At 34.0% G+C, this 26,385-nt stretch overlaps 1 protein-coding gene across 3 annotated transcripts in view; it reads right to left on the bottom strand.

Annotated features, from left to right (window-relative positions):
• HECTD2 (HECT domain E3 ubiquitin protein ligase 2) overlaps positions 1–26,385 on the bottom strand; it is a 61,191-nt gene that overhangs the window by 4,075 nt on the left and 30,731 nt on the right. The window contains exons 6-19 of one of the 3 annotated variants that reach the window (XM_054572843.1): positions 23,919–23,983; positions 20,456–20,501; positions 19,233–19,342; positions 17,401–17,549; positions 16,714–16,837; positions 14,283–14,379; positions 10,439–10,546; positions 9,468–9,600; positions 8,485–8,573; positions 4,423–4,581; positions 2,710–2,784; positions 1,926–2,013; positions 1,733–1,839; positions 304–419 (exon numbers count right to left, since the gene is read on the bottom strand). In XM_054572843.1, the coding sequence (XP_054428818.1) occupies positions 304–419; positions 1,733–1,839; positions 1,926–2,013; positions 2,710–2,784; positions 4,423–4,581; positions 8,485–8,573; positions 9,468–9,600; positions 10,439–10,546; positions 14,283–14,379; positions 16,714–16,837; positions 17,401–17,549; positions 19,233–19,342; positions 20,456–20,501; positions 23,919–23,983 (1,466 nt within the window). Of the gene's footprint in view, positions 1–303; positions 420–1,732; positions 1,840–1,925; positions 2,014–2,709; positions 2,785–4,422; positions 4,582–8,210; positions 8,574–9,467; positions 9,601–10,438; positions 10,547–14,282; positions 14,380–16,713; positions 16,838–17,400; positions 17,550–19,232; positions 19,343–20,455; positions 20,502–23,918; positions 23,984–26,385 lie in introns of those variants that run through there. The other 2 variants (XM_054572844.1, XM_054572845.1) reach the window with 2 other exon arrangements.

Below are 26,385 nucleotides of genomic sequence, written 5' to 3'. Positions count from 1 at the left end.
TTATTTTTCAGCACAATGCTATTAAAAGGCCTGAAATTCTAGAACCAAAGTCATTTTTTAAAAAGTAAAATCTCTATACTTCTGTAGAAATTTATTTATATCATTCTCTCCCAAGGAGATTGCTAAATTATTTCATATTTTATATTCTCATATTACTTTTTATAAATAAAATAAGGCAGTGTGGAACTCTACAGTATTTCAGCTGACTTGATTCCAAGATTGTAAGTTACACAAATAAAGGAACCACATTCTCTTTCATTCCCCTTTCCCGTAACCTCGCTATCAGAAGTATGAAGCGCTCACCTTATAGTCACATCAGTTTTCGCGTAGCCGTCATACTGAGTACTTCTCTGCAGAGCGTGCATATCCAGCTCAGGGCTTCCACAGACCAGAATTTCCACCTCTTCTGGACGAAGCAGCTGCCAATAAGTATTTACCAAAAATGATCATTAAAAAATTAAACTGGAACTGTTCTCACGAATCAAACTACAAAAATCATGACTTAAAGTAAAGCAAACCATATTTTAAAGAAAAAGCTCCATTTATAGTTATCCTATTGAGGTAAGATATTTTTGCTTTTAAAGGTTTATAAATCTTGTCAAACTACTACGGTGCTCCCTTCTGCAAACACTAATTAGCAGTTTGCAGAAAAACAAGCAGATGTCTAAGCATGAATCCAAATTACAACTCTTCCTCAAAACGCAGCTTGAAACTGTCTTAGCTGCCCTGGCATCATCCTTATCTGCCTGCCGCCCTCCAGTAGCCCAATGTCCCTTCCAACAATGCACAGGATGTGTGATGTGCTGTAGAGTTTATGTACTAGATCACAGGCTGCTTGTGTGGCACTTTTTTTTTTTTTAACTTACATAAGTTCTCTTCCACTTAAAGAGATTAAAACTGAAAGAGAGAAAACAAGCTATGCCATTTAATTTCTATTTCCCCTCTCTCCACCCCCACAACTACCTGTGTGTCACAGACAAAACTCAGAGCTCAAAAAAAGGCTCTGTTTTCAAAGCTACTTTCAACAACAAACATGTGACAAAGGTTACTCTAAAACAAGCTCTCCTATGAAAAATAAATTCAAATGGAAGACCTTCCTCCAAACCCGTCATCATGTAACTGAGGGGAAATAAAAGTGGCGTGGTAGAGTGTGCCCTAAGGAGCTGGGGCGAAGAGCACCAGTTCTTTAGGGAACTCTGTTTTTATCTTATCCAAACATGGTGTTCTAGATAGCGGCTGACCCACGCTCACATGGCTCAGATAACTCAGACCACCAGAGTCCTTCACGGCTCCGGAGACAAACTTCTTCCTGTGGGTAAAGGGCAACTGGGAGTTGTGGAGGGACCCTGGAAGCAGCAGCCGTAAATATTTTCATTAGTCAATAAGCAGTGGCTTTTGCTCGGGAGCGTATGTGTGAGCTGTTTTCTGTGCTTTGTCCCTCAGTATTAAGACCTTGAACCCACAGGTTTTCTTCATCCACTCTGCTTGGGGAAATTTCTTAAAGCCCCAAAACACACAGTACAGGGGAGAAAAATGGAGTTGACTGATCTTTTCTCCCTTTCGAGCGCTAAGGCTGAAATGGGAGACCTATTGTTATTTCTAGCTCTACCTTTAAAAAGTAGAAAATATTTTCTATTTTAAAAGCTTACCTGCTAAAATATTTAATGAATTAGTTAGTTATTATCATATTACGAAAACCAAGTGAAAGTATAATTTAAAGATATAAACTCACCATAAGGGCATTTGAAGCACACACACTATGAAATCCGTAATAAAATGCAGCAAACTGCTTATAGATGGATTTGTTCAGAAGAAAGTCAATATAAAGCTGAACATATTCTGAAAAGCAATTTTCCATCTGTTACATAGTAAAAGTAAATGGTACACACTAATGCATTTTAATTAAGAAATGGCGTCTAACTCACCTTTCCTATTTTGATTGGTAACTGGAATTTTATCACCACCTGGCTTTAAATTATAGGACTTAATTATCCCAAATTCTTCTTGAAAAACCTGACGGGAGAGTCCAACACAAGATATGTATTGGTATGGCTGATGCAGTAACAAGCTTCAGTGAACAGATTCGTAAAATTTAAAAAGCAGGTTTTCCCCATCTAAATACATAAACAACAAACACTAAGCTCTTCTGATGCTTGTAATTAAGACAAGGTGTTGTGAAATTACTGTGAGGTAAAAAAGTAGATCTTTAACTTAACCCTCTCTGTTGAATACAGTTAAATACTTGACTGATGTTCACAAAACTCACGTGGCCACGTAGGTAATACCCTGTGGAGCTAGGTGGGTTACTGTAATTTCCATCTCCCAATTAATGTTAGGGGAGTGGAAATGAGAGCGTTTTGGTTTGATCCATTAGTTTCTGCTCCTAACTTCTTGTACTGAAGCTACAGGACAGGCTTATTTTTAGAAGTTGAAAAGCTCTGAGAAAATAATGGAGTGAAGGGAACATGCCACTTGCCTAGCAGCAGTGCCCTTACCCTCCAGGAATTTCTGTAACCACTTCCCGTGACTGCTCATTTACAAGCCTCTCTTTCATTGTCTACTTTATCAGGTTAAGATCCTTTAAGAGAGAGCATGGTATGCGTTAATTAATCCTATTTATCTTTTCTAATAATGAGTGTTTCATAAGAAATGGCAATTTTCACATATGAAATACATGGTTAACAGAAAGCTATTTGCCCTCAGCAGTACCTGGAATGTCGAATAGAAATCTTCTTCAACATTGCCTTCATATGACAGGAGTTCACTTAATCCATGGGCCAGCTCCTATAAAAAGAAATCTGTTACCTGCCTTTTTTAAACCAAACAGTATCAACTGAAATAGTTAAGCAGTTCTACTATAGCTCACTTACGTGTGAGACAGAGAAGATAAACTTTCAGATTTTGAAATATAGTATTTGAGATGTATTTTATAGAGCACAAAATACTTGTTAATAATTTCTACTATCTACTTTTTCTTTGGAAAAAGAAAATGAAATCTGTAATAAAATGCAGCGAACTGCTTATAGATGGATTTGTTGAGAAGAAAGTCAATATAAAGCTTTTTCTTTGGAAAAAGTCATATAAGAGGAAAATATCCAGTTCAAACTATTCTTAGCAGCAAGTTAAGAGCATAGTTCTCATGATAACTCACTGCTATCTGCAACACTTCTATTTATAAATTTGTAGTATTTCTCATTTCAATTTAAAAAATAAGCTGTTTTGGGATACAGCTTTTAAACATAAAAACACAGAGTTCATGCATGTAAACGGGTTGTACATTTCAGTTACAGTGCCCTTCTCTCCCAAGAAGTTGAGAACACTGAGTAAAATGCTTTCCTGGTTTAGGTTACAACTCATGTTATCAAGGAGCAAAGATTTACAGACAAAACAACTAAGCAGATTTTTTTTTTCAGGTTTACGGAAATAATTTTAAATTATTAAAAGATAAAGAACAGCATAGTTAGAATGATCTTACATACATAATGTTTTCCATTCTATTAAAAACATTTTAATACAAATTTAGATGGACATAGATTTGCAATTACTGACAAAATTATGGATGCTGAAAATTGTAATTGAGACATTTGTGATTTTTATTAAGAACTCCAAGGAAATGAGTCCAAAGGAAAGGACTTACCATCTTCTTTCAAAGATTAAATTTTCAATGACAAAATACAACCAATAGGTCATGAAGTTATATACTCAAATATGCTTTATTCAGGACTGTAGACCTTTTATCCCAGCCTTTGTATTTTCAAACCCCAATTTTTGTTGAGAATTGTACTTATCAATACAGCCAATCTTAGACTCTTAACTGTAAGATGCTATCTTCAAAATGTTATTACTCATACAGTTCAACTTTTTAAATGACTGTGTATTTAAATTAAATAGGGAGTGTGTGAAGATACAGAAGAGCGTTTTTGCACAGTTTATATACCCTGGTCGTATTTACTGGAGCATATTTAAGTATGGCTTAAGCAGAATGAAAAGAGATGGTACAGTTACTGATTCAAGGTTATACTTGCCTCTCCTCTATTTTCAATAAAAACCCTCAAGTGTAATTTTTACACTGTCGGGAAGATTTCTTATTGTTACTGAACAATTCTGATGCTTTGATTGTTCACATGAAAAAGGTAGAGCTCAGAAACTTTAAACAACTTAGCCGAGCTTGCAGAGCCAATAAATGGCAGAGCGTGGGTTCAAGCCTCTGTCTCTGACTTCAAAGTCTGTTCTAATATTGATAGGAGCTGAAGAGGGCTGTGAAGTGGGAGGTGTGTCTCTGTGAGGAAGGAGAAAGCTAGATGGGTTACAAAAGTAGAGAGAAATCATATTTCAAAATAAAAATAGGATTAGGAGGAGAAAGACTGTGTAGGTAGAACAGATTAGTATTAAGGAGTAATATCCTAGTAACTTCATACTTACAGGCATAATTTGACATAAGTCATCAGTGGTAACACTGCAGATGCCTACTGGTGTATTCTGATCCGTAGGAACGATGGGAGGGCTCAATAATTTCTTGTAACAGCACGGGGGGAAGCGAATATCCAAGGTAATGCTGTTATAAACAGCTAGTCCCATAAGCTATGCATACTAAATGTTAAGTATTAACATAAAATCCGTGACAACAAATGACTTTTGAATTATGGATCAGTCTATTTCTTGCATACTTCAGATCTTACACTGATTTTCTAATTAATCCCACCTACTCCCATTACTTTCATTTATTTCCCCTTTATTTTACATAATATAATTACTTGATTACAAAAAGTCATGTAAAAAGGAGGGGTTCAGTTGATAATACTTAATGATTTGCTTAGGTAATTTTAGCTAAGATCACAACAGATAATTTCAGACATGTTTATAAATTATTTAATGCATAAGACATTTTCAAAATTTGTTTGAATTTTTAAATTCAGCATTAAACAAAGATGGTGATTTTGTAAGTAGCAGCAGCAGCAATTTATTCAGTAGAACTCACTGTAGAACACACTACTAATTTTGGTGATCATTTTAACTGTTTTAAAATTAAATACAGACTATGTAAAGAGGGCTGAGCTAAATAAACATGTGAATACACACACACACACACAGACATACACACTGTTGATAAGTTAACTGGACAATCTCTCTCCTACAGTAATATCTGGAAGGCCTTTATTACTTGGAGTTTACTCGAAGGGCTAAAGTTAAAAAGCTACAGATGTTTAAGTACAAATTTTGCCCAATTGTATTTTATTTATCAGTTATGAGGTAGAATGTAACTTCCATTTTGTTGAAAGAGGGGTTTTAGAACAAATCTTGTATTTCAACTGTCAGATAAAGATTATAAAGTCAAGGAACATATAGCAAGGACTCATGGACAAAACCAAAGGGGAAGAGCTGAGGGAGGGAAGGAAGGAGGGGGCAAGGGAAAGTGGTGGGGGGTAGGCAGAGACAAATGTATTTGAAAAAATAAATTAAAAAAAAAGAAAAAAAGACATAAAGAATTTACACAGGTCTTCAACTATGTAAGCATTTTTATTTGTAGTTTTGAGAAATAAGTAAATGAGAAATACCTCTCTGCACCTAAACTCCAGAATGAGTTACAGTTTCCCTGTAAATAAAGTTATCAGTGGATAAAAAGCAAAAAAAAAAAAGATCATGTCAAGTTATTAAAAAAGTAATTAATTTTATAGGCTCAAAAGGAAACTCGGCATAAGGGCTGGACAAATTATTGTAAACAATTTTTTTAAAATTAGAAGATAGCCAGTATTTCAATTTACTAAGGCAGAATGAGGTTAATAATTTAAGAAATAGATATGTTATTTAATAGGTAACCATATTAACAGAGACTGAGCAGTGTTTTCGAGAGACAGATATTAAAAAGAAGTCCTAATTGTGTAATAGTACTAATGAACAATAACCACAATACTATTGGAGTTACCATTTACAATCATTTTCTGTAGTGTCAGTTCTAAGCACTTTTCATTATAAAAAGTTCTTTTAATTTTAACCGTGAAGGCGTGTTTTTAACAGATGAGGACGTAGGCACACAGGAATTTCTACAGGGAACTTTCCTAAGCAGACTATAATGTTTCATTTCACACTAAATCAGCACGCTCTGGTTGGAGCAGGCATGAGGGTGAGGGAATTCTTCTGGAGTCACTGAGGCATCACGTGGTGCAAACAGTGGAGTTTGAAAACCCTGCCTACACTACACTGGTCCTCCTCTTAGTTCCAATGCCCTGTTTGGTAATAAGCAATTGTACTTAATTGGTATGTTTATGTCTCATCATGCAATCTTAAAAAAATTTTATACTTATTATCACAGGTTTTACCATAACATTTCATGTAAATTCCAAGGCCTTAACAATTTGAAAGTGAAGTATTAGAAACAAGACTGTTAGAATTATTAGAAAAACAAATTTTTGATGCTAAAATTTAAAAACTGGAGATATGTACAGGACCAATGAAATTCTTTCACTCACCTTGCCTGGTCTCAATTTTTAGTTCTTCTTACCTTCAATAGGTCTCCCAACCATTTACATTATCACTATCCACTATCATCTCAGATTTTTCCTATATATTATCATGGTTTGGGGACATCAATCTTATTTTCTACAGTTTATTTTTTGTGAGATAAGTATACGTTAACAATGTGATGTAGTGGCTACAATAATTTTAGATTTACAGCAGGTCCTTGAATAACACTTTATGCTGTTTCACTATGTTGATGAGATGCTGCAGGAACTTGACTCGTTTATATCAATTAACCTATATTAAAATTGATTTTATTATATGTAGGTCATTTCGCTTAAAGTCACCTAAAGTCACAGAACCTATCGGCAATGTTAGTGAGAACTTAATTGTAAATTGTTTAACTTGAAATATGTAGCATATGTGAATATGCTTAATATGCTCTTCTGGGTAATGACTGAATAGAAACTAATGTCTATTGCAAAAGAAAACAATTAGCAAACTCATGACTTCATGTATAACACTAGTCTAAAAATGTGGTAGCTAAGTAAGATCTAACACTGCAATAGAAATATTAGAAAGTTAAAATATCACCCAAATCTAGGTTGTGATAAGAATGCAAAGTATGAAAACATATATATGGGGAAATCGAAATAGCTCATAGTGTAGTGAGAAGCATCAATGACTCAGGGTTTCAACAAAGTAACATTTAACAAATGATTACTGTAAATAATACAATAAAAATGAAAGTCTAAAAATTGTTAAGTGTTTTATACTGTGAAAGTTGGCACTTTGGACATTTAGACATGACAATATACATAAAATTTCAAATTTACTATTTCAATGTATAGTTTTTTCTCTACAACCTTTTCTTCCACCTAGTGTTTCAATCTTCATATATATTCTTCAGAATTTATTTCAACAAATCCAACAAAGATAGATATTCGAAGCCCATCATAAGATGACGCTTAGCTCTTCTTCCGAAGGTATCTTCCGTAACTCCCAGGGCGCCCTCTGCTTCAATCACGTGCACCTGCACATTGCTCTGTAACAGGTGCCGCACAATGCAGACTTTTTTCTAGTCATTCTACCACTCCATGTCCTATTCTCTACAGCCCTGTGTTAATCAGACAGAATGGTTCCATTTGTGAGTGTCTACTTTCTGTGGGAAGACTACACTGAATCTTTTTCTTCTCAGAACTCCTTATCTCTTAATGTCAAATGGTCATTTGACTGAGAACAGGCTGCCTTGCATGGTGGTCATCTGCCCATCTAAGTGGTAAACTTCGTAAAGGTGGATACTTTTCTCCTCCTTTAATCTATGTGTCTCTAGTGCTTGCTCACTTATTTACTCTTTCATCCTTTCTCCCACAATCATATTTCCTAGAGTTAAACTGCTAATGTAGGAGGTATCTTGTCCAATCTCCCACCCAGTACATGAATGGCCTCTCCAGCGCACCTGAGAGGGATCAGCGGATGGCATACGGATTTATATAATTTTAAAAACACTATGAAATAATGCCATATACTTTAAATATTCCCATTCCTTTTACTTTTTAATTTTTATTAATATCTTGGAATTTGGGGGGCATATTAAAGATCTAGGTTTAATTTCCACAATTTCAATTTAGTAAATGGAGTGTAATAAACTATTTTTCTGTTAGTTCTTCCACTTTGTACTTAGAACCAAAAGAAAAATAGTTTGCTATGAATAGAAAAGATATTTTGATTTTTAAAAAGTCCTAATTTCCTGATAAATTAGACAAAACATGAAATAGAAAATAAACATTTTATTTTGAGATAAGGTTTTCAGAGAGAGAAATATAAAAAATTCAGTCATTTCTTTTAATTAATTAAATCTGCTGACACTATATAGCTATGATATTACAAATAGTAAAGATTATTGAAAATTTTAGTACTTAAGAATGTTTAATTTGAATAAAATAAGTACAGTTTTCCAAAATATAGAAAAAAATTTAAAATTTCTCTAGTCTCCTAGCACCTCCTAGTGGAAAGTTTAAAGGATACAATTCCAACCAATCGGAATTCTGAATAGTTATCACATTTAAAGCTGCTAAACCAATGGCAGTGCGAATCTTTGTGATATGTAAACATACCTGAAAAAAAAGAAACATAATTTCATTAATGTGATTGATTTAAAGATCAGAGTGATAAAAACATATATGACATCTTATCTGGCATAAGCAAAACAGTTTAGTAATAGTTCTACTACAAATCATCCTTCATGTTAAAATATATCTACTATATATACAGAGAGCATGTAAGAGCACTTTACCGTTCATTGATTTACTAAATCAAGGGTGGAAAACTGGGGTAAAAAGACAGAAACTCAGAAAATCAGTTGATTTTCTTCTCTAAAAAAGTTTTATAATTTATTAGTTATGATCAAAATTAATTTTGAGGATTATGTGATTTCAATTTATCCATGTCATCTCTAATTCCCATTACCAGAAACATGATATATGTATATACATACAAAGTAGAGAAAAATAAAGGATAACACTTAAAACTTTCTTCTGAAGAAAAACAACTAAAATTAATGATCAAATAGGTGTTTTCTCCAAATAAAATAAAACCAAATATAAATTTCAGAGGTTTATATTTGTCTTAAAAATTAATGAATTCTTGTTTATTAAATTGGCTCATTATTTAACAAAGGAGGCTTCAAATATTAATGTAAATGAAAAAACTAGTTTTTTTTTAATTTAAAATGTTGTTTCTATGACAAATTTTCATGCATTTGGCTTATTTAGAAAAATGGTGCTCCCATGAGGATGTGTACTTTCAAGTCTTTATGTATTTTGTGTAGGATTCCCAATAAAATAATGAACATTTCGATCATCACTTTCGTCAGTTTTTAAAAGTCTTCAAAAAGTTATTTGAAATTTATGATTGACAAAAAGATCTGTAAAATCATAGGGTAAATTAAAAATAATAACTACTTGAATGTAACAATTATGAATTACTTTTCATAAAAATTAAATACTCACCATAATCTGGATGAAAAATCTGGCGAATTAGAAGAAGGAACCATTCTTTAGTCAAGCCACCCATATCCAAACCAGCTTCCCCTACAAATGTAACTTTCAACTTCTTTTTCAAGTCTGCTCTTTTCCGGGTTAACTATTTGAAGGAATTATATAGTAGAGGAGAACAAATGGCAGAAAAGAGCAATTAACATTTTTTAATTCCGGGAAATGTGTTAGGCAGTCAGAATCTTACTTACATTTGCCATAAAGCACCCACCCATCCGCCCACCCAATAATTCTGCCAGATACTGTGTGAACTAGACATTATTATGTTTGTCGTTCTAGGTCAAGAAACAGAATTAGAGAGGTCAGGTACCTTGCCCAAGGTTACTGCTTCCCAGGTTTCATACTGTCTCCAAGATTTTAATTTAGTAGCTTACAATATAAAATAATTCCTTTCCTTTTCTGTAACTTGCCTTCAATGCTAAACTTAAAAATAAATCACATAACTAAATCACACAGCCACATGCAGATCTGGCTGAAAACTGTACATGCATGCAACTCTGTAATACATGGACATACAATGTAGGTTTGACCCTAAATAGACACAACATACCCTGTAGCTTAGACTTCCAATTGTATTAGAGGAGTAATCAGGCTTGGCGAAGTTAAAATTACTTGTCACACACCTAACCAATAAAAAAGGTGGGCCTACAATCTAGGTTACATAGTCATACGCATGAATTACTTAAAGTTGTTCTATATAAAATCCCTTTCTGGAGAATTAACAACAAGCCATTAAAAAAACATATAAAAATGAGCATTAAGACTGAACTGTGAATATAGAACAGACTTTAACTATAGTATCAAAATATAAGGAAGCACACTCTCTAGCATAAAGAAATAAAAAACGGCTTACTGAGATTTTAGAATTATAGAGTTTACTTAAAGTTTTGATCAATTAATATCACTTTAGAATAAATTATCTATACCTCATCAAGAGAATCGCTAACCAGATGCGTCCTCCTTACTTTCATATTTAGAAATAACATATTCATGTCAGGTCTTTGTCTTCGAGACACTTTATCCACCAGACTTTGCTAATTAAAACAGAAAGCAAACATTTTCACTTTTACTTAAACTGTAATTATATTTAAAACATTTAAACACTAGTAAAAATCACATATTCTTCTCTATGCCATATCTCATATAAACAATTTTGTAGTCAGTTATATAGATTTTGACTTATGAAAATGGCTTATTTCATTTTGGCACAATGGTAACCCAAAGGGGACCCAAAATGGAGGACCAAAAATAACTCACTCTCCATAGAAAATAGTGTTATATTTCATTTTCCATATGTCTCATCTCTTAAGTAGCAAGGTTTTCTGTTTAATAAATACATTTGAAACAAGCCATATACTTTTATGATAAATTTGGCTTGAGTTTTTTTAGACATGGAATTACTCTCAATCAAAGCATAATTATTCTACTTTTAGGAAGTAGTTGATCAGTATGTATCAAAAACATCAATGATGTTCATATTCTTTGTCCCAATAATTCCACTTCTAGGAATTCTAAAGATAGAAAATATTTCATACAGTGAGATGTTCATCATAGCATTACTATAAAAAGAAAACCTTAGAAATATTCTAAATTTGTATCTATATAGAATATAATAGTTATAAAAAATGATGGTCATAAAAACTATGTACAATAAATACCATGGAAAATGTTTGAAGAAGGTACAGTTGAAAAAAAGCAGGGAACAAAATTGTGGATGTAATAGTGAACTTCGTTATTCTCAAAATATAATATAGATAAAAAGTATCAAAAGAACATTTATTAAAATATTAACAATAATTATGTTTGGGTAATGAAAATGTGGGTGATTAAAAAATGTGTCTTTTTTTAATGTTGTTTTTTCAAAATATAAGCAATGAGTATGTAAAAAATAAAACATTAACAATATAAGAAATTGCTACTGACTGGTGTGACTCAGTGGGCTGGGCACTGTCCTGCAAACTGAAAGTTTGATTCCCAGTCAGGGCACATGCCCGGGTTGCAGGCCAGGTCCCCAGTTGGGGGCACATGAGAGGCAACCACACCTGGATGTTTCTCTCCCTCTCTTTCTCCCTCCCTTCCCCTCTCCAAAAATACATACATACACGTATACATAATAAATCAATCTAAAAAAAAAGACTATCATTTCAGACATTTTAAAATAACATGCAGTAATTTGCTTTAGCAGGTAACATTTTAATATCTCAAATTTATATTGATAAGCCTTCTTTCATGATTTCATCGATTACTATAATAAACACTAATTCAGAGCCCTTCTTCATTTCTCCAATGTCAATTCTAAAGGTTTTCAATAGTTTTTTTTCTTCTCTGGGTCCTCTTTTTACTGCTCTAACAGATAGTATTCTGTGTCATAGGACTGTTTCCTCCCCTTTCCTCCCCTCTATCCCAGTCTGCTCCTGGGAAGCCAGCTCACTGGAAATAGCTCACACACACTTATACTAGGATGCTGATGGAAGACAAGGCTTAGTGGCCACTCCTCCTATCAGGAATTCATATTTATTAAAAAGTGCTTCAAGTGAAAGAAATAACTCAACAATGGTAGAACTGTATAGTCTGATGAGGAAATTATTTTTAGGTTGGAGGATCTCTTTTGCAACTTTAGATTATGAAGGAGGATCCCCTTCCTAAAAAACTGAAATTATCTTCTGGAGGATTGGCCCCTTGTAGTACAGGCTTCCCCGACTAGGTGAGCATTCTAGGAACCCACCTGTATCAGGTACCAGGTTGTTATAGGATGCTGTGTTGGGCCTCGGTGAATTATTTTTGAAGACTCAGCATGTTTGCCCATTTCATGATGGGTGATTTACGAACGTACCTCCCCACACTGCGCTGAGTGTTCAGCAGTTTTTGACCAAAAATGGCATGACCCCCGTGCCCACTCTCCCTATTCATCCAATTTCACCCGAAGCAACATTTTTTGTTTCCCTGATGAAAAAAATCCTCAAAGAGAAATGTTTTGCCCATGTGGAAGAGGTAAATCAAAAGCGGCAGAAGTGCTAAGTCATCAAAATCCATGAGTTCAAAAACTGTTTTGAGCAGGGGAAAAATGTCTCAATAGGTGTATTGGATCCAATGAAGAGTACTTTGAAGGTGACAGAAGTTTAAACATGTAAGAATAAGCACGCAATTTTTCATAAATAAATTCCAGGGTTTTTGGGTCCCCCCTTCACATACCAAATAAGCTCTTGCTTACAGTAACTACCTGTAAGGCTGTCCTCGTGTCAAAATATCCTCCAGCCATTAATTCCAAGTGGTGTGGCAGTTTATATGTTGAAAGTGTTGGGAAACACCCCTAAGAACTGACGATGCCAACTGACCCTTCGGTCTCTACTCATCTGTGCCCACGCTCTGGGGAAGGCAGTCTGTGACACCCTACAGCTGCCACTCTCCTTCTTTTAGTGGGAAGAAAAGTTCCACCAAAGAAGGTATTTGGTATCTTAAAAATGTGAGTGACAGCAGACAACTGCTCCGAGGAACTTACATAAACTTCTAGTTCTTTAGATTTTTTTCTTACACATATAAAAAAATTATAGCCCAATGTAACAAAGTAAAAAGGTACATGATAGTGCATAATTGCAACTAGTAGTAATGGTCAACATGACTAGCTATATAGACTAATTTTTGAGCCAATATCTACCAGAGATTAATAATTCTGGTACAAGATAGACCTGTTGAAATGTACTTTTCTGGGGTGGGGGGAGTAGTGTGGCTGTGGGGCTCCCACAGGCAATAAAATGGCTTCTGATATCCCCACGCCCAGTCTAAGCTGACTCTGGGATGTCGCTGTCACTCAGACCTTTTGTCCAGCTCTGTGACAGAAAAAAATGCCTTCTGGGAACTGAATTACTGAAGAGTAAACAATTCTTATTTTTTTTAATGCTATTTACAAGTAATACAAAGTATGCTTAGCATTCTTTTTATATTCTTGGACAAGACATAGAAAATATTTCTTTTAACTCTATGTGTCTTTTTATTTTAAAAAGACTACAATCAAACCTTCTGTCTAATTTTTAAAGTTGAGAGTAATGATGTCACAAAATCAGATACTTAAAATATATGGGCACTTAAATGTATAGTCCAGAGCTTGAATACAAAAAAGCTCACCTAATCTGGTATCTAGTAGGTAAAGCACACAGCTTGATGGTGCTGTCCTGGAACACAAGTGGCCAGAGACGAGCTCTGTCCCGCTCCGTAACTTGCCTAAAGCCTGACTGCGACCCCAGTTTCCACAAGACTCTGTACACTTTGGTTTCCAAAGAATCAATAAAATATCTTTTATCTTCCTCGGACATATTTCTCATTTTTCCAAGATTATATACTTTATTACATCTTCTAATTTTGGGGTTGCTTCTATTTGATGCTCATAAAACCAGGAAAACGTTGCAGCGGTTTGCGGGCTTTGCTCCTAAGGACACTCCGCGCCCTCACTGTGGTTCGCACCAGTGCTCTGCTGGGGACGGAAGCCGGGACATGGTAACTACAAAATGATGCCCAACAAGTTGCCAGTACTTTGGACCTATGAGAAGCATTTAATCTTCCTCCTATATTTATAACATAATGAGAAGTTGAAGAGGGGCATCTTTTTCCTGTATCATAAATGGATTTAAGCATTTTTTAGGGAATATAATATGAATATTATTTTTAATATGTCCTAATTATGCTACAACAATCCACGAGACATTTGATTTATTCATTAAATTATTTACTATATTGATCACAGTCAGCATAAATATATTTACGTGGCTGGCTTACCCTTGCGATGCTTATCATCTGTTGTTCAGAGTCTCTCTGAATAATGATTTTTTTTGCAGCTATAGAAATAACGAATGGGTACTGACAGAAGGAAAACCTGCCCAACAAGTGAAAACAAAAATGTGTATTTTTAGCAAAATTATACTATGGGAATCTTAGTTATTCTTTCTAAAAATATAAAACATTCCTTTTGAATTTGTCTTACCATATACAAAATGAGCTTATGTACATCATTTCTTTTAATCCCATAACCCTGTGAAGTATGCATCATTAATAGGTGTGCAGTACCTTTATTTTCTAGAGGAGGCTACATCTAATGTTCTGAAATACCTGCTAATCACTTATATTGTTTATACAAATAATCTGTTTATCAGTCACCTTTACGTCATTTCCTGTGAAAAATATGGCCAGCACCAGAACCAAGAGGCAGGAGTGTGGGTGAAGGAGGGCTAGGACAGGAACTTCAAGTACAGAAATTAACATAAGAATCCATTATTATATGAATATTTCTGATGTGTGAGCTTCAAAAAGGAGGAAATCTTGCAGTAACAATAGCAGTAAAATGCAAAGTAATAAATTTAAGACCAGTAAAGTAAAAGTCAGGGAGAAAAGTATGCTGCTCTTAGTACTGTACTTGATGGTGTAATATGAAATGAGATGTATTTGTAAAGATACATTATGATCAAAGGTAGTGAAAATAACTTTTTTCCTGGATCAAAGCTCATTCTATGTTACGTAAAAAAGCCACAAACTACAATGAGAGAAGTGCATTTGGAGGGAACTAGTATGACAACAGTGACATGTCAGGAGTTAGACTCCCGCCAGAAGTGGCTGTGACAAATCCACCCGTTTCCACCGGGACCCGTCTGAGGGCAGCCCAGCAGGCATCTGTGGCCGCTGGGCGCTGGGAAGGCGCTGGGCGCGCTAGGGGTACTGAAAATGAAAGAGCTTTCCTCTTGGATTGAAATTATTTAAAACAATAGTAAGAGTTGTTCAGTACTAGTGTGTAATAATTTTGAGTCGCTAAGTGCTAACTAAAAATTAAGAAATGAAAAAAAGTATAATCAACTTAGTAGGATAAGTGCAATGAAATTAGGAGGAAGTACGCTGAGACCTTTCCCTAGTCATGGCACATAGAAAAATGATACTATGTGTACGACATACTGGGATAAGCAGATGAGGCTGCTCATGGCCAGAAATGACTTGCCTTATGGCCCCAGGTTTCCCTGGAGGCGCAGGCCGACTCCCCAAGAGCTGGAGGGGTCATAGAATGAAAACAAATTCATTCTTGGTCCCGTGCTATGGCACAGTGGCTAGAGGGGCTCTGTGTTAAAAGCTGTCATTGAAATATGCACAGTAACTCGTTGTTTTGTGGCTTTGTCTACAACATTATATTAAAGTGGGAGAAAAAAGCGCCTTTGTAAAATAAATTTTCCTAAGAAAATATCCATCAGACTAACTGAGGCCCCCCAGAAACGGAATTCTTATTCGGTTCTGGACGTTCATATGGGCTGAGATATATCCAGGAGGCTATTTTATGTTTTAGGCCAGTTCTGGTAGAAAGGGTCCCTGGAAGCTTGAACTAACTTGTGAGCTAATCTGGGGTTCTGAGGTTACATATATCCATACCTATCTCTTAGTCTCCATGAACTCTTCATGGTATTACATGGTCTGGGAATAAACTATGTTTGGGATAGTCTTGCTGGTTTAATCCAAACAGTAAGTATGAATATAAGATGCAGTGTATTAAAGAATTTGGTCAGGTGTTTTGAAAATCTACTATAGTATGGTAATCATTTGTGGTAAAGACCTTCCTTTAACATTCGTTTTTAAAATACAGTATGTAAAGGTCAACCATTTTTTCTACAGAATAAGGGAGGAAAGGAGTGAATGTATGTGTGCATATGCACATGTATGTGATCGGGCACCAGCAAACTATGGCCCATGGGACGAACATGGCTTACCACCTGTGTTTGTACACAAAGGTTGTTAGGACACAGACACACCCACTCATTTATATATTGTCTAAGGCTGTTTTTGTGCTACAATAGACCAGAGGTTGTATAGCCCAAAGAGTCAAAAATATTTACTGTGTAGTACTTTACAGAAAACATTTCTTAGTTCCTGTCCTGGACAACAGCATATGGAATAAGAAGCCATAAGAAACTGTATATTAACATAGTACCTTTCCCTTCTTAAAAGGGTGTTATTAATCAGACAAAAAACAAATTAGCATGCATATGAATTCAAAATGTAACAGAAAAAGAAAATGCTTTAATAACCACAATATTGCAAGGCTGAATATTTAATCTATAAGTTTGTATGTAAAGGTATGGCTATATTTAAATTTATTTATACAAACTTAAAACCCAGTCATTATTTTGAAAAGTATTTCATTTAGGTGAGCAATCAAATGAGCTTCTGATTGTACCTGTGAGAGTTCCCAAAGCTCTGCCAGGTGTGGTACTCTTCCATGAGATCAATGTGATCCAATGTGGAATTATAGAAATCAGTATAAGGAATAAGGGGAGGGTGAACCAGATTGTTTGCAGTATCTGTAAAGATAAATTCTAACATAATGATTTCTTCCAACATGCATAAGCTTCACTCTAATAATAAAAAGAACATTTTAATGTCTACCAGGTAGCCTTTATCTATTCCTATTTTAAGCAACTGTAGCTTCAAATGGAAAAGGCAGTTTTAGACTTGTGGTCAACATGGAGCCAACAATTTCTTGTTTTTTCAAAAGAACTTGTGGCGGGGATGATAATAGCAAAGGAAGTGCGCAGGCGGCTATCTCGTCATGCTCTTCGCCCGTGAGTGCGCGCTCTCCTCAGAGCCCCTCGGGAATTCATGAAGCTCTTGTGTCCCCCTACTTAGCAGGCGATATGCAGTTGGTAGCCATAACACAGAATACTGCCTGATAAAAACACAGAAAGCTTTTTCATGCTTATTAATTAACTGTGAACTCCATTGTCAAAACAGAAAATAAATTACAACTCTTCTCATCAAAGAAATGGCTTAAAATGTACAAGTCCCTATAAAGTACTTTGAGAGCTTTATGGAAATGTCTCTACTATTTAACAAAAGAAAAGTAAAAGGATAGAATAAAACCTACTAAGTAAAGCCAACACTTTAGATGCTGATGGGATCCACCAGGAACATTTTGTTATAGGAGGAAATTCTTCAGGCTTTGCAGGAAACAGCCGTAAGGAAATAAATTGTAGCAATCTTTCAACCAATTGTTTGAATCTCTTCTGGGATAATCTGGTAAAGATTTTGAAATAATTCCAATCAAAATTCACATTGTCTATTTTGGCAATATATTTGTTAGGTAGTAAAGTGCATCTATGTGCATAAGTTTTCAGAATATTCCCCCAAATTCTTATTTCTTAAATTGCCAAACATTTGAAAAGATGGAAAATCTTACCTGGAATATTGTTTCTTAATTAAATAAGAAATAAACATTAAAATTACTACAAAATTAGTATTAAACATTTCATTTTTAAGGTTTTCAACATTCAGTCAACCCTATTATTTGCAAACTCTGCATTTGCAAATTTGCCCACTTGCTAAAATTAATTGGAACCCCGAAATCAGTAATTGTGGCACTTTCATGGTCATTTGTGGATGTGCAAACAGTGGCAAAAAATTTTAGTTGCCCGGTGTGCACAGGCCCAGCTGAAATCGAAAAAGGCCGTGCTCGGCCTTCTGTTTCAGCTCTCACGCTCTAAGCAAGTGGCCGTACACAACCCACTTAGTCTCATGTTTTTTCTTCCTTAGTATCATGTTTTCAGTTTTTGTTAGTAATTTTGTTTTAAAATGGCCCCCAACAACAGGGCTAAAGTTTTATCTAGTCTTCCTAAGTACAAGGATGTCATATGCCACACAGAAAATACACTTGTGTTAGCTAAAATTCAGATATGAGTCATAGTGCTGTTGGCTATAAGTGCAATGTTAATGAAAAAAACAATTTATATTAAATAAGATGTCCTTAAATAGAAATACAAATAAAGCAAGGTTATGTATTAGTCAGTTGATGAAAATGTCACCCTCGCTGGTGTGGTTCAGTGGATTGAGCGCTGGCCTGCAAACCAAAGGGTCACTTGCTCAATTCCCAGTCAGGGCGCACGCCTGGGTTGTGGGCCAGGTCCCCAGTAGGGGGTGCGCAAGAAGCACCCATACATAGATGTTTCTCTCCCTCTCTTTCTCCATTCCTTCCCCTCTAAAAATAAATAAATAAAATCTTAAAAAAGAAAAAAGAAAGAAAATGTTGACCTAAAGCTTATAGGAGCCTGACTCTTCTTTCTTTTAGGAGCAGTAGTTTAGTATTCACTAGTTCCCCATTTGCAGTAATTTTATTGAACTTACTACTGTGGATAATGAGAATTGACTATATTTTAAAATCGAATTTTGAAAATATTTTGCATCTTTAACTTTTATCAATCGTGGAGAAAAGTAATTGTTAATATGAGTATAGTTCTATGAAAAAAGTATATACTTTTATAAATTGATACTGACAGCTAACCTATATTTTACAATGATTCTTTGGGGAAGGAAAAGGCCCCATGTAATAACCAGTGAAATTTATATTGATATACAGAAAGGAAATAAAAAGACACAAATTAAAATACTAATGCCTGAGCAAATCCAGTCACCATCTTTGAGATATATGAAAAACCAATGACAGGAATGTGTAAAAGCAAAAGCAGTGGACAGAAATCTCAACAATAGCTTGCACAAGCAAAATAGTTACTTACATGAGAAACAGATTTTTAATTATCCTCTATGTAGTACTAACAAAAAATTTTTGCTTATAATTGCCTTTTTGAGGCTGTGTGAGGTATTAAGTATCACTTCTAGAGACTTGAAAACATTTCAGATATTTGACTAACATCAAACTTAAAACTGTAAGATTATAAAAGTTCTTAATATCATAGAACGATTTACTTTTTAAACCAGTGAACTAAGAAATGATGGTCAGCTTCCACTAAGGTAGCTATCTGTCGTAGCAAGTGAGCATAGATGACATACGTAGATGTGTTATTAAATTGAGGATTCTGAAAAAGATATTAGAGATAATTGTGTTAAAATTTTGTTAACATGTGAAAGGAAAGACACTAAATTTAATGAGCTAAGTGGTAAATTCAGAAACTAAATCTGAGGTTATGAAAAGCTAGGTGAAATCCTTTAAAACAATAATCTATCTGTTTAATTATTTAATTAACAACAGAGACTAGGATTTCCGCTGTGGTAGTGTGGAAGAACACAGGCTTTGGAAGTAAGACAGATCTGGGTCTGAGAGAGCAGAGCTTATTGCTAGCATACAGTACTCAAAAGCTTGAGCTTCATGTTGTTTTCTAGCATTCACTATCTCTGTGTATATGTTTCCTTATATTTTTCTAATTTTGCCTTTCTCCTCCTATTTTCCCTCCTTACATCTCTCAGCTACTTTGTCTATTTTCCCCTTCCCCCTCACTTTTCTCTTTTCCTCTCTCCCTCTTTCTCTATCCCTACTCTGCATGTTTCCTTTTATTGGACACAATATTGAACTATATCTTATTTAGTATTTCTTTCTTTTCTTTAAATGAGATAATAATATATATGAACACCTTTTGTAAATTGTAAAGAATGACACCAATGTAGTATGCTAGCTATAGTAATAATATAATTCTTTCTTAAAAAGATAAAAACAACTTAAAATGCTTTTCCTTTGTCTGGACTTTAACTTATTTTTCTATCTATAAATCTGTAGCTCTCAGGAATAAAAAATTCATCACCTTTGCTTTCACAAATATAAACCACCATTTTGACTTTTCCATTTGTAGTCTAACTTAAGCATTTATTGAAAATACATAGAAAAGTTGGAAACCTATTATTTAGAAAATGTTCAATAAAAGAACATTTTGGAGCCCATTAATCTAACTACAAGAAAGGAGATTGTTTGGAGGAGGTAGATATACTTCCATTCTGTTTGTTCCTGAATACCACAGCAGGAAGGCAAGAAGTTTATCTGTTTATCTGCTACAGCTTTAATTCTCTGGTTATAAGTAACTATAACACAAAAAGTATCAATAATGTTGCTCAAAATAACACTTAGTATTTGATATCATTTCACTTATACATGCTTAGATTGAGATCTGAATTAGACAACTAAATTTTTCCTTTCTTACCTGTACAAGTATAAAGTATGCTCTAAGATCATCTTTTGTTCGTGGACTGAAAAAGAAGCATAATTAGTTAGAGGTTATAGCATATATTAAAAAATGATCAATAAATGTTTCTGTGAGAATTGAATTGATAAAAACCAAAAACTAGGCTTAAGTTAATAAGTACTACTATTTAGACAGTAACATATCCATAATATGCTGAGAATATAGGTTTCTTTGTGCCTACTTTAGGCTGGTTCTGAAGATATCTAAAAACTGAGTTAGACTCTTACATTTTATGAGATAAATATCATGACTAACTCTGGAAACAAGAGTTTGAAAACTAATGATGAATAATTTTAGAATACTTATGATTTTAATAAAGGAAAACTGAGATCTCAAAAATATTTGTGCATTGAAAAAAGAAATATGCTTGTGTTTATAGGTCTATTACTGAAGTGACAGACGTAGAAATGTCTGCAAATCAAATCACCTTTGAATACATCTAGTATATTTCTAAATAAAAGAATCATATTGTGGTCCTGACTGGCGTGGCCTGATTGGTGTTGTCATGCAAACTGAAAGGCTGCCAGTTGGATTCCCTGTTAGGGCACATGCCTGGGTTGTGGGTTCGGAACCCAACTGGGGCACTTGCGAGAGGCAACGGACTGATGCTTCTCTCTCACATTGATGTTTCTCCCCCTCTCTTTCTCCCTCCCTTTCTCTTTCTCTAAAAAGAAAAATTTAAAAAATTTCTCAAAAATCATATTTTGAATACCTCTAAGAAACAACTACATTTTTATTTTTTCCATGTCAATTTGGATTTTCACATTTTCAAATTTGAGCCAGGTTTTGTTGTTCCCAAAGCTGATGAGTGCTACTCGCCCTCTCAAGAGCTATTAAATACACTCAGAAACACTAGAAAGTAACTTCTTGGACGACAAATGGTTCACCTATATGATAACCACATGCAATTCATGATCCTTCATTGGATCTTGAAAAATAAAACCCACATAATAAAGAACACTTTAAGAAAGTTAGGGAATAAAAATGTGGACTATATTTTAGAGAGTATTATTAAATGAATATTCAATGTGTTTGGTGTGATATGGTATTATAGTTACAGAGAAAAAATGTTAGGAAATACTGTGCTGAAGTAATTAGGGGTGAAGTGTCATGATGTCCCTCATTTACTTTTAAAAAAGTTACACACAGAGGGCGAGAAAACAAGCAAATGTGGCAAAAAGTTAACAACTAGTGAATCCAGGTGAAAGGTGAATTGAATATTCATTATCTTTAACTTTCCTATAGTTTGAAATTTTTTCAAAGTTAAATGTTGAGCAAAGAAATGGTTCACCTCCAAGTATCTCCTTGAATTCCCCATAAGAAAATAAAATGACCCAATAATGATCTACTTTTATTTTATAGTTATAAAACAAATATGAAAACATAAATCATTGTCCAGAATGTACTAGATGACTGTACAAAATATAAAGCTACATAATCTGAAATATAAATATATACCACATATACTAAAATTAGAAAAAACATGTATTTATTTCTATATATAAACATTTTAAATTCGTAATATTTCTTTGTGGGAGAATTATCTCAGCTGAATGATGATTTAAATTATTTAGGTTTAAACCAAATTTAAACTACTTCTCTCTATAATAGTCTACATAATTTTCAGACTATTTTCTCAATGGGACTAACGTTTTGTTTTAGAAATTATTATTGAAAATGTTTTAAAATGCTCAATGAAATTGATAAATATTAAAATTCCCAGTGATAGGAGGGTCCTACTTTTTTCCATTTAATAGCTGTGCCTTTACAATTCCCAGTTTTCTGTTCCATGCACTAGTATTTCAGTACAGTATACAACTCTGGGTATAGAAATTGTGGTTAAGACCACAGGCTCTTTTCCAAGCTGCTTGGGTTCTAATCCTAACTGAGGCACTTACTGGGTTAACTTTGGCAATTCACTTAACTTCTCTGTAAATTAGTTTTCTCAGGTGTAAAATGAAAATAATCATATTACCTATTTCATAGGATTGTAGTAAAGATTCAATGAGAAATTCATGTAAAATTGTTGGGAAGGTACCTCGACCATAATAGCCAATAAACTAGATCTTGTTGTTATAATAAATCCAAAATAAAAGAAGATATTTTAGGTAAAGACTACATGCTCCTCTGATATAAGTCACATCAAATTATCATTTTAATCTGCCTTGGACACTCATTTCAGGAGCAGAGGAAGAAAGCTTTCAAGGTTTGCCTATCAGAGGGGACTGAGATCCCAGTAGTTTCAGACCACTAGCCTTCCTCATTCTCTTAAGAATTGTCTTTACAGTCTAAATTTCTCTCTTCTTTTTAATTAGGCATATTTGTTCAACCGGAAATATAAAATTCAAAGAAAAATCGAAAATATTACAGGAGATAAATTAGGAAAAATACTGTTTAAGTTAAAAAAATCACATGAAATTTTGTTATGATTTCAATTATTTTAAAAGATGAGTAAACAAAATCTGTAAAATGTAAACATTTTTCCTTTTTTAATACTACTCTGACATCTTAAAATTTTCTATAATCTGGCTTTTCTTTGAAAATCAGAACGATGTTATTAAAATATACAGGGTACAGTTGACGTTATTCTAGTTTGGTAATATTTTTAAACTGGCTTAGTATAAACATTTGAATTATAACTTAATGGTGTTCATATGGCTTTAATAGAAGCTATTATTTAGAGTGCTGTTTAAATCATATCAATTTAAATAATACATGCTTTTGAAAGTATATTTTTGTTTTTAACATATTCACAGTTCAAAAGATTATCAGTTGGATTGCCCATCATTCCTTATATGATGATTCAATATTTAGTTCCAAGAAAAAAACATCTCAGTAGCTAAACTTACACTTCCTGATATTAGAAATAAAAAAATTCGCTCTGGCCCTGGCCTGGTGGCTCAGGTAGTTGGAGTGTTGCAACACATGCCAAAAGGTTGCAAGTTTGATCCCAGGTCAGGGTGTGGATGGGAGGCAACCGATTGATGTTTCTCTCTCTCTACCCACTTCCTGTCTTTCTAAAATCAATAAACATATCCTCGGGTAAGGATTAAAAAAAAAAAGAAAAAAATTTTGCTCAGTTTACCAGGAAGTGCAAGGCTAAATTCAATGTCCGTATTATTTCATCCTAGGTTACATGTAACGACCCATCCCATATTTGTATAACACGCATGTCTGTACACAACAAATTCTATGTACAATTTTAAAGGATTCAGGGATCCTCAGAAGCCCACTGTGGATTCTCCTGAGAAGTCACAAATCTCAAGTTAAAAAACTTTGTCATAAGTTTTGACATAAGATGAGAACTTCTTTCTCATCTATGTTTTTATTACAACTAAAATTGAGTCAGAGTGAAATACATACATTTATATTTAAGATGTACGAAATGAATAAATTAACCATTTATATTGGCTAAAATTACCCTTTCCATTCTCGTAACAGGCTGTTAATGATTCCCTTTAATACTGTCTTCTGAATGTCTTGAGGCTGTAGGCAAAAGAAAATCATAAGATAATCAGGATTAGCTACTTATGTGTCTTTTTAAAGATTGTTTATCCATTCACCTATTGAAGGATATCTGGGTTGCTTCTAATTTTTGGCAGTTTTGAATAAGGCTGCTATAAATTTTGTATGCAGGATTATGAGTGAACATAAGTTTTCAAATTATTTGGGTAAACAACCAGGATGTGACTGGTGGACCATACTGTAAACCTATGTTTACCTGTGTAAAAAGTAAAAATACAACTGAGAGAAATTTGAGGGATACTGCAAACACAGGGGATGAATATTTTAGAAAGAAAGATATAAAATCAACAATTTAAACTTTCAACCTTAGGACATTAAAACAAAACAGGAAATCAAATCCAAAGTAAGCAGAAGAAAATCCATAATAAAGGTTAGAGCAGAAATCAATAAAACTGAAAACAGGGAACTAACAGAGAAAAATCGATGAAACCAAATGCTGGCTCTTGGAAAAGGATAATGAAATTGATAAGCCTGTAGCCAGGCTAACCAAGAAAAGAAGATGAAAGACAGTAACTACTAACACCATGAATGAAAGAGGGATCATCACTACTGACCCCATGCACGTGTAAGAGAACAAGGAACTAGTATGCACAACTCCATGGCCACAATTTGAAAACCAGATAAAATGGACCAATTCTTTGGTAGATGCAATCTACCAAAACTCACACAGGGAGAAATAGATAATTTCAACAGATCTGTATCTATCAAAGAAACTGAATCAATAATAATTAACCTTCCAAAACAGAAAACACAAGGCCCAGAAGATTTTACTGGTGAGTTCTACTGAAAATTTAAGAAAGGAAGAATATTGATTTTTTTTTACAATTTTTTTCCAAAAAACAGAAGCAGAGAGAATATTTCCTAACTCAGTCTATGAGGTCAGCATTATCCTAACACCAATCCAAAGATATTATTGCAAGAGACCAAGTACAGATCAACATCTCTCCTGAACACAGATGTAAAAATCCTCAACAAAGTATTAGCAAATCAAATCCAACAACGTATAAAAAGAATTATATACCAAGTGGTGTTTATTCCATATATGCAAGGCTGGCTCAACATTTGAAAATAATTAATGTAATTCATCACATCAATAGGCCAAAGAAGAAAAATCATATAATTATATCAACAGATGCATAAATATTTGACAAATTCTAAAACCCATTCATGATAAAGAAAACCTAGGAATGCAGGGGATTTCCTCAATGTGATAGAGAATGTCTACAAAACGCCCACAGCCAACATCATCTGAATGGTAAAAACTAGATGTGTTCATCTTGTAGTTTTCCTCAGTCCTGGAATGGGCCATTTCTCTAAGGAGCTCTTATTCCGTTCTGTGAGGAATGGTATTTAGAAACAAATGTAGGCTACAGAGCTCACTGCTGCTGGGTGTTATCGCTTCTAGGCCCGTTGAGTGAACACACAACACATGCACGCACGTGCACATGCACGCCGCCCCATGTCTATCTATTAAAATCTCTGAGTTCATTATGATGCCTTAATCCCCAAAACTAAGAAAAATTGAAGATTTGTTTACAGATTTTTAAAAATCTTTAGACCGAAGATACATAAAGTACTGTGTATAAAAGTTACCTGGTTTTGTTTGTTTGTTTGTTTGTTTGTTAGCATGGTTACAGTATTAATGTGAAGTATAGCTAGGTTTTTCTTTTTTTCTGTTTGTACCTTTTTCCCTCATGTTGTAGATTTTTAGTTTTGTAGTGCCCATAAAACATTATTATCATTCCAAGTCAGAAGTCAGAGAAGTGTCCTCGAAGTGGAACTTCTGGGTCACAATGTATGCATATGCTTAGTGTTAGCAATAATGCCAAACAGTTTTCCAAAGTGATTGTACTAGCTGCTACTTACCTAATCAGGCTGTGGAAGTTCTAATTGCTCTATAATATTGCCAGTACTGGTAAGGTTCTTAACTTTTTTTTTTTTTTTTTTTTACTAATTGTGAATGGATGTGTAATAGTATCTTTATTTCTCTGATGACAAATGTTATTAAGTACCCTTTCATATATTGAATAGTGAAGTACTGAGGTCAGGAATAAGCAAAGATGTTTGTGCTATTATTATTATTTATTTCATTCAAAATTGTATAACAGATTCTAACCAGTGCAATAAGGCAAATACTATAACCAATATATACATACATACATTCAAGGACTGGAAAGAGATAAAATTCTCATTTATTACAAACTACATGATTGTCTATATAGAAAATCTAAATAAATCTGATTCTGTACTATGAGAATTAATGAATGAATTTAGCAAGGTAAATAAAGATAAATATATGAAAGTATTTCCATATACTAATTACAATTAGAAAATGAAATGATAGTACCAGCAAAAAAAAACAA

The sequence above is a fragment of the Pteronotus mesoamericanus genome, unplaced genomic scaffold (assembly GCF_021234165.1).
Source record: "Pteronotus mesoamericanus isolate MK-2021 breed Mesoamerican mustached bat unplaced genomic scaffold, CSHL_Meso_final contig_24, whole genome shotgun sequence".
Classification (NCBI taxonomy): domain Eukaryota; kingdom Metazoa; phylum Chordata; class Mammalia; order Chiroptera; family Mormoopidae; genus Pteronotus; species Pteronotus mesoamericanus.
This window is presented reverse-complemented; position numbering and strand designations above follow the sequence as displayed.